Source organism: Asterias amurensis, chromosome 21 (genome assembly GCF_032118995.1).
Source record: "Asterias amurensis chromosome 21, ASM3211899v1".
Lineage (NCBI taxonomy): Eukaryota > Metazoa > Echinodermata > Asteroidea > Forcipulatida > Asteriidae > Asterias > Asterias amurensis.
The window spans coordinates 165,841-175,201 of NC_092668.1; the positions used below are offsets into that span (position 1 = coordinate 165,841).

The 9,361-nt window shown below is 37.1% G+C and overlaps 1 protein-coding gene across 2 annotated transcripts in view; it reads left to right on the forward strand.

Annotated features, from left to right (window-relative positions):
- LOC139953282 (synaptotagmin-15-like) overlaps nt 1-5,607 on the forward strand; it is a 58,116-nt gene extending 52,509 nt beyond the window's left edge. For both annotated transcript variants that reach the window (XM_071952759.1, XM_071952761.1), the window contains exon 8: nt 1,508-5,607. In XM_071952759.1, the coding sequence (XP_071808860.1) occupies nt 1,508-1,818 (311 nt within the window). In that variant the 3' untranslated portion in view covers nt 1,819-5,607. The remainder of the gene's footprint in view (nt 1-1,507) is intronic.
- Nucleotides 5,608-9,361: the final 3,754 nt, after the last annotated feature.

A 9,361-nucleotide genomic window follows, 5' to 3' on the forward strand; every position in this document is an offset into this window, starting at 1 on the left:
TTTTATTACAACGACTCGGCTATAACAAGTTACCAATCTATCAGCTCTGCACATCTCCAATAACAGTAACTATTCAGAACTTCATGTTAGATGGACCAAGCAAAAGAGATTGATGCGGTCTGAGTATTGAAGTAAATGCTAAATAATGGCAATCGAAACATAAATAGTGAGGTGACCACTGAACCATGGCCTTGTTTAGAATGCTTACACTCTTACCATCACAAGACACTCAATGCTATCATTATTATAATGAACATCAGCTGGGTCAATATGCCATATGATTATAACACCAAACTAAAACGAAAGTAACACGACACTAACACCTCTTCAAGGTGGTCGCCGTGTAAAACACTTTCCGTTGAACTTGCAGACATGAGGAAGCTCTTTCTGACATCATGTTGTCTGAAGTGGTTTGACATTCTTAAATTTGATATACTTAGTTCACAGTAAGATATTCTGTTTGCCACAGCGAAGGCTTATCAGCCAGAAGTACGGGACCACCACTTTTGTGTTTTCTTCAAGTATTAGTTAGTATTAGTTTGAAGATTCTTCAAAATATTTATGTCACTGGGAGGTGGGAAATCCATTTTTTCAAAAATGTTGTTTTAATAAACCCAAAAGGGTTAGAAAACGTGAGATAGGACAAGAATCCAGCCTGTATTTTCCGAGTCAATAGACAATGCAAGTGGGTGCTGCATGAACTCTTGTCGTCATTCGCAAGAAAGTTGATCTTCTTAATAAATAAGTTCATAGTGACTTGAATCAAGAGAAAACTATGAACATTGAATTTAAACAGATCTGAGTTAAAATGTACATCCACCCTAAACACAATGTATGGAGAGAGTTTCATGTTACATTCTTGATATTAAACTCTGAATCGTCATGGGTCGATAGGCACCACTTCATTTTGTTCTATACCGATTGCAACGATTCCGCGACTGCATTAGACATTATTAAATGATTTATGACGAATGTGCTTTATGTCTAATTGTGACTGTGATTGAAATTTGAACCCCGGTGTTGGAATACACGAAGCTTGAAAATAACCCTGATATAAAAGGTTCAGGAGTTTGCACTGTGGAATACTAAAGCTGAATCGTCACGAAATATTGGACTCATTAGTTTGTTGTTTTATTATGGGGGTAACTTTCTGCTCAATGTGAACGAAGGGTTTAGAAGCAGATTTTGTGTTCAAGCTCTCGGTGTCTTCGTATTGTTTTGTTTTATCAGATTTTATACAATCATCCTGTCATTTAATTGTTATATCGTTGCTGTGACCATAGCCATAAAAACGGAAAAGATTAATCGAAAATAGTAATAAGTTAATGGGCAACTGAGAAGACGAGATTTCTAAACGGCGACATGCAGCCTAAATTAATGTCTGAAGAATGAATCGTGTAGGTACCATGACTGACTGAACAAGAACAGGTAATATTTACTCACTAAACTCTCTGCGAATTTAATCACACGGGTTGATTTGAACTTTGGTTTGTTCTTTCTTCCTCAGAAACTTACGTCAAAGTGTGCCTCATGTGCACAAGTGAAAAAGTCAAGAGTCGTCGGACACCATCTTCGCGGGGTACCATCGACCCTGTGTTCACGGAGTCTCTGAGTTACGTCTTACCAATGTCCTTCATGGAAGATTCATTTCTGCTCATTCAGGTCATGCAGAAAGGTCACAACTTCAAGAAAGATTCTGTAATCGGGCAGTTAATTCTTGGTCCGTATACTTATACACAGGGTCGGAGTCTAAGTCACTGGGGGAAGATGCTGAGCACACGTGAGGCGTCTAAACAATGGCATGCTTTGTACTTGTAAAAAAAGCTTCGTATGTTTATTATTATGTAGAGTGTAAAATAGACATATTCATTTTAATTTACCCCTGCTTCGTTTTTATGAAGTTTTGAGAACTGTTGAGCTTTGGTGCTCGAGGCACTTCGGGCATGTTGAAATATTATGCCAATTGACTAAACATTATTGGAACCCGAACCGTACTTTCGAAAACGGCTGTAGCCTTTTTCTGAAATGGAATACTTCCAACAGAGGGCGCTATACAAGCTTACAGTACTATCATGTTGGAAGTGTGGCGTCCAGCTATTATCTTTGAAGACATTTGTTGTAAAGTCAGATCCTATCGTTGTATACGATCAAAAAGTTCAAAACGTCCCCCAGAAATAACGATTTAAAAAATACTCAAGACGCCGCAAAGAGGCAATGAGTCTACCACTATAAAGCAGTGTAATATTGCGAGTGCTTTGTCGTTTAAGGTGGGTGCTTCACTGGATAATGAATACAAAGTCGTAATTGTTAAAAGTGATATAATAAAAAAAATAAAAAAGTAATTTAAATAAGCAAAATAAGTGTTGTGTTGGTTCCAAGATATGATAAACTGAAAAGAGGAAAACACCATCCTTAAAAACAAAACTTGATGATACAAATGGTAATGCCATTGTAACAGTTGCTACTACTTTAGCGATCCATATTTATCTGTACATACTACCAACATTTGTGGCAATTCACATTGGCTGCTTTAATGTTGACCGAAGACGTTAATACCAATGCCTTTACTGTAATTTAAATTGATAAAGGCTTCTTATTGTTAACAGTAAGCAGCCTTGACTATGACATGCGACTGTCTTTACTTAATCCTCATCCCAATATCAGCATTTTGTTATCAGCATTTTTATGCATCAATTCATGAACACTGTGAGGTCTGTGAGAATGTGTTGGTTCTATGGAGATACAGTGCGGTAAAGGTTTGTGCAGTGAGTGTTGTGTCATGTGTGAAAGTGATGCAGTCATAATCGATGACATCGGTGCTAATTCAAACACCTTTATTATAAGTTAACGCCCCATCATAGAGCTAAGATGGAGACGAAACATTGGAAGCACACCTCTGTTTGAGCGAGGCACATGAGTATCCATTTTTAGCTAGGGTGTTGGGGCGCTCTCTCCAGTGAGGTCAAAATAAGCTTTAGGAAATGTTCGGGTTCAAAATTGCGTACATTGCATTTTGTTTCATTTACCAATGTGCACTTGAAATTAATTCCCCAATATTTTCTAGCACGCGAGAGATTTGTACAATGTATTCTAGGAGTGAGCTGTGAGTGTATAAAAGAAAAGGAAGTAGAGCGGGTGATGGAATGCGAAGCACGTGCTTACTGAGGTGTGGAAGTTGAATGAGCTGAAAAGGGTTTGACTGTCGCCACCAAATTCCGTTGGGATCTTACCCATTAGAACAGCTTCACAAAGAATCGAACTGGCTTGAAGTCATTCAAATTCAATGGGTACATTGACAAGATTATAAACGCCACCCAAATTATAAGGCAGACCTATTTGAAGGAGAATAATTGAACGTCAATGTTTGACGTAACTCGTTTACTGCGTTATGTCTCTTGCGTTCAAGGAATGCTGGACTGTTTGACCGTGTCATGGTTTTACTGAATTTTAGTTTATTTCAATATACATTGTTAGGTCTCCTGCTTCCTGCTCTGCTGAATTTTGTGGGAAATAATAATTCCACTTACGAGGGACCTGACTGTTTACCCCAGTCTCGGTTTGAAAGCATGGATGTGTACATACAATGGTGGTTGCAGAAAGAATGGCTGCGTATGCCAGTGCATGTACTGTAGCTAAGATGTGGTTCGGTGTTGCATGAATGTTCCAACTTGAGAGAGCGTGGATTCAATGGTAAGTCAGGCTGTATTGATCTAATAGTGAAGTCATGTGTTAGGTCTGTGAAGTGTGTACAGCTACGTTTAAGTATTAGTGGGCATGCAATGGTTTTATACAACTCCCCGCTTTGAACTCGTTGGAATTCATTCTCTAAATCCATAGTTGGATAAGGTGTAAATTAAATTATTTGTTTTTAAATAAAAAAAAAAAAACGTCATGACTAAAGCCCAAAACCATGGCCATGCCAAAACCCACCAAACCAACCAAAAATACACAACAAACAAACCTAGAAACAACAACTTTATCAAAACTGCTTCGGATGAAAGGGTGGTTTTTTTTTGCTGACCTCTTCTTCTTTAAGGAGAGTACTTCGATTTTGTGTGCGGTGCATAAAGGTGGCCCAAAGTTTACTTATGATAAATGAGGTTTTTTTCATTGAGAAGGGGTACGTCGGTTCCAAAATAAGCCGCTTTTCATTCCTTTAGGGCTTATTCCACAAGAACTGCCACGTTGCGTCTGTAGTACGGTGGCAATGGAGATAATAAATCAATCGAATGCAAGAATTAGGAGATTGTGCTTGAATGAGTGAGTAGTAAAAGATGTGAAGATTGAGAAGTGGATTTACGCGTCGTGTTCTTGAGCCCGCTGAGATCGATGAATGTAGAATAGACTTCGTGCAATGACGTCATCCAGCCGCCATCTTAAAGGTAAACCAACACTGAAACAATGTAAGCGCACACAAATGAACGCTCGGCGTACAGGAATGGCCAATGACCAAAACCCCTTTTGAGCCGTTAGTGAGGGCGCCCTACTTCAATTGACGTCATGCACGAGGCTATGTTTATCTATATTGAAAATGAGTATACGGTAGAGGATGGAATGAAAGTACGATCGTTTTGAATTTTCTAATTATTATGTCAACACTTTTATGAGTGCGCACACAGCGGCGGTATGATTTAATAATGTTTTACAGATTTACACATAATTTGTATAATGGTTCGGTCATGGTGGAAAACTTCGCGTACAAAATAGTTTGCCCAAAGTTGCTTCAGTTTTTGAGAAAAATTTACTAAACAATTAATGGCTTTGACCTCGTAAGAACGTGAATACTTTACGTTTAGAATAGGGAAACAAACAATTCGGATGGAAACACAGTCGGCCTGACTATTTTAAGGAGAATAAAAGGTACAGCACACATTGTAGTAAATTTTCCCTTGACGAATTAACCTTATTTACATCGAAGATAAAAGACTGATTCATGTTGAAAGACCTGACGCATTTCTAGTAATACAGTACAACACCGATAATGATATGGGTGCTTGCCTCTAGCAAGAATGCTTATATTACACTAACAAACCAATCTAATCAAACGAGGGCGGTATTTATCAACCACAAGCAGCTCGAAACTGTTATTTCAATTTTATTTTAACAATTAATATAAATATTGTAAAAGTTTTGTGTTTTGATGAAGCAATTGAAGCCTCGCCGTTGGCTTCAATTAATTATGAATATATAAATGTAAGAGGTTGAGGTTGGAAATTGTGACCTTTAAATCAAACACTAAACCGACATATTTTTGACATTTTCTTGCAAATATTATACGCTGAATAAACTAGTAAACTTCTCTTCTATGTACAGGCATTGTAAACTATGGAGGCCTTCTGTAAAGTTATGTCTATTTGAATCTTAACGATTGTGCGATCTTTATTTATGAGTATTAGTAAAGAAAGCTGCGTGTAGGAAAACAAATAAAATTATTAAACAGATAACAAATAATTATGTGAATAAAACAATATAAATGTGTGGAGCAACATTTTTTTTTTTTGATGCAATCTTCAAACCTGGGTATGTATAATACTAAAAAGATCGCACATTCAATACTTTTATGTCATACATAATTATTATAATATGGACAGAGAAATATTACTTCCATCATGCTGTATTCGTCTTTATGTGAATACAAATATAATTCTATAAACAAACCAATGCTGTCAGAGGTGCTATTATTTAAGTGATATTTAATTTAGAAAATAGTTTGTCTTCATTAAAATGTATGAAATGATTCCACTTAAAGTTAACTTATGTGGTTAGAATGGCAATGTCTAAAATATTCAAGTTATTTGCCATACATGAAATAAGCTTTAATTTTAATGGACTGGCCGAATTGTTTCTAAAAACTAGGTTACCGCAAGGAGCTAGTTAAAGATTATACTATCTGTAACACACATCAATATGTGACAAGTGCCCATTACCGTCACTTGATAAATCCCATTCCCCTCCGGAACTCAACTGTGTGCAAGAGCATTCACACAAAACTGAATATTCATGTTGTATTGCCTTCCCTTGGTGTACGTCACATCCTTCGAGATGGGTCTTCATTGCAATATTGGTCGACAGTCAGAAGATGTTACACCCTTCATGTCACTACGTAAGGTTTTCTATAATGCACTTACACTGTTTGCATGAAGACTGTACCTTTCGCTGATAAAATGACTGGTGTCATTAACAAATGACTGAGTGACCATAATCCTGTCGGTTCACCGTATGATTCGCTTTGTTCTTGGTAAATCAGATATGTAATCGGAGCATTTTTGGGGGCTAATTACTACAGTATTATCTGATGATCTTGCACTCACGTAAGCCTTACTTGAAAAAGTTTGTTTTCAGCAGACCAATTTGAAATTGAATGCATGTTGCAATCAAAAGTGCTCTCCAAAACTTCAGTTAATTACTGTAACAAAAAGAACATCCAAGTGTTTCTTCCAAACCAAAACATACTTTATTTTAATTAAAACAAGTTTATACCGTGAGTGTATATTAAGGTTGTAATTTATCTGCTATGAAGTAACTTCATATCGAATTTAAAGAAATATCATATTTTTTTTCATTCTGAGAGTCAGTATCCGTCGGGCGACATTTTGTATCCACTGCTCTTTCGGCATAGCGCCCTCCCTTTTTTTCCTCAGTATCAAGCATTCTGTTTATAGGGAAATCTGTAAATTACGTGATGCGAATAATATTGTGCGTTAGGTCTGTAAGCTACTTAATAGTATTATTTGAATCTAATATGCTCTGCTATGAATGCCGAACTCACCCATAAATGTCGACCCTAACTAGTTTACAAAACAGGAATTTTGTTCATCAACTGCTTTTATATCACCCATGAAACACCACATGTTCCGGCAGGTTAGTCGGTTGTTTTATGGGTATGGTGAAATGCAGCAATTTTTTGTTTCTTAAAGTAATTGAACGTATGAAAGATTGAAGTTGCCATGAAACCAGTGCCAAAGTGACAGTATGTGACGGCCCATGGCATCGAGAGAGCAAATTGAGCTAAAGCACATACGATACGTGATATTAGCAACATTTTCAAAGGTTGGAAAGCACGTACGAGCTGTGGGGAATAGACATACATGCTTAATAAGACCCTTGGTTTATTCTGATGTAGCGATGTGGCTGAGTGTAATCCAGGTACTTTGTATGTTCTTCTAAGTTTCATTTATTTTTTTAGTCATGGCTAGATACAAGAATAAACATAAATATGCGTAACCCATGGCAACCGATGTCCCCAATGATATTACGCTTCAGTGCAATATCAAACCTGTTCCATATAGTTACATTATTTTCTGAACATCGATGTGGTATGTTGGCAGTTTGATAGGATATGATTTATGATGTGATATTCAAAAACAATACGAATATTGGATAGACTATATATTATGTGACTCATCTTTAGCCAATAATAATAATCGAGACATCCAAATAGTTATGTTTTGTAAATAATATTTTACCACCCCTCGGATAAGTTTCGTAAAATCAATCATGGGAAGTCTAACCAGACAAGTTATCCACAATTGAAAGGAAGATTTGTCCCAAGGTTCAATTCCTCTCTGGGAATGAACCTCTTCAGATATAATTTTGTTCATGACAAATATTAATAGTTTACCACAATGAGCCGCATGAGGGCGCACTAGAGGGACGTTAACAGCTGGTTACAGTTCGTCCTCGTTCTCACCATCGGTTGAATTGGTCGAACCCGTCACTTTCTTTCACGAACTAGTGTAGACGAGAAATAATCTTATTCGCACGTAGAGAAATAAAGAACATCTCTGATGGGTACAGTGAATATCGTTACATATTAATGTTGTGTTCAATGAGTCTAATGATAATACAAACTCAATGCATATCAGAGAGATAAACTTGATGTAAGTATGTCCAACACTAAAAGAAAAACACCTAACCTCAAAGAGAAACATGTACAAGTAAAAAGCTAACAATTTAAGTAAAAAGTAAAAAGCTAAGTTCAAGACGATAACTTGGCATACACAACTTTCTTTGAGGAGACTAAATTAATGTCACTGGACTCAACAACCAGAGGGTGTTGGGACCACCAAATCAAATCAGTCAGTGTCGTTCCTATAGGAATAAGAAACAGGCTTCTCTAAAGTCAAGAGTGTCAACAACATTTCTCTGGATACGAACATCCACAGCTGACGGATTTAATGTCTGTCCAGCCCTATATAAACATATGGTGTCTCTCGTGTTCTGATTTATTTACTGGGAAAGCGCTTGAAAGCAGGAGTTACGGTTCGAGATGCTGGAGTTGACGCGGCAGGGTCGGTTGCTTTTATGAATGCCTGCCTCCTTTTTGACTTGACGCTCTTGTGGTTTCCCTGGCGGGGATCGCTCCCACGGGAGACCCGATACGTAACGGAAAAAACACCACCTGACGGTTGTTGACGCTTAAAACTGAGCCTCAACGTTATTTTCATCATGAGGGTATTTAATGAGCGTCTTTTACTGTTCATGATCCCCGGCCTCGGCGTTTGGTTAGTTCCAACGCCCAGGGGAAGGTATTGTGTCCATGTTTGTTTTGTTTTTAGAAAGAAAAAAAATCCGGGAATTCTCTGCGGATGTTTAGTTCAAGTAGTTCGATAAGGCAAGGTTAGCCTTTAAGTGGATGTTTTTTTCAGGATGCATTTAACAACACCATGATTAATCCTGGATGTTGATTATTAATGCACTGCATAACTTCGCCTGCATTACATCTGGTATGCGAAGACCCTGCACCCTCATTAACAATTATTGTTTAACTCTGTTTTTGATCAAAGGTATTGTACTTACGTCACCAATGACGTGCAAAGCGGCATTCCAAACAAACAATTCCTGGCTTATTTCGACATTACCATTTTGTCAACAATATGCATAAAATGTCATTTTGTAGTAATGTCAGAAAAAAAAGAAAAAAAGTATGTAGTTTAAGTTTCAATTCAATGCCTTGAACCCTCCCCACGTAATGCAATAATCATAATTAGCAGTAGACTTGCCCCAAATATACATACTTGATGCCAAAGACGTTAGTGTTGTTTTTACAAATAATTAAATACATTAATTATTTATGGAAAATTCCAAGTGTATTAAACAAATGACGTAGATTGTTGTATGGAACACTACAGAACACATCTTAGAATGCCAAACCATTCAATCGATCATTGGGCTCGACAGATTTGCCATCCAATGTTTGAAATCGTCCATTTCAAAAAGTAATCATTTACTGAATCAAGCACACGATCTAATATAATATTCTTTCGAGCCCATGAAATGTCCCTTTTTCATAAAACCATATTCCTACTACGTGTGCAGCATACATGCATTATAATACTCTTTTCTAATTGCTCCACGCATT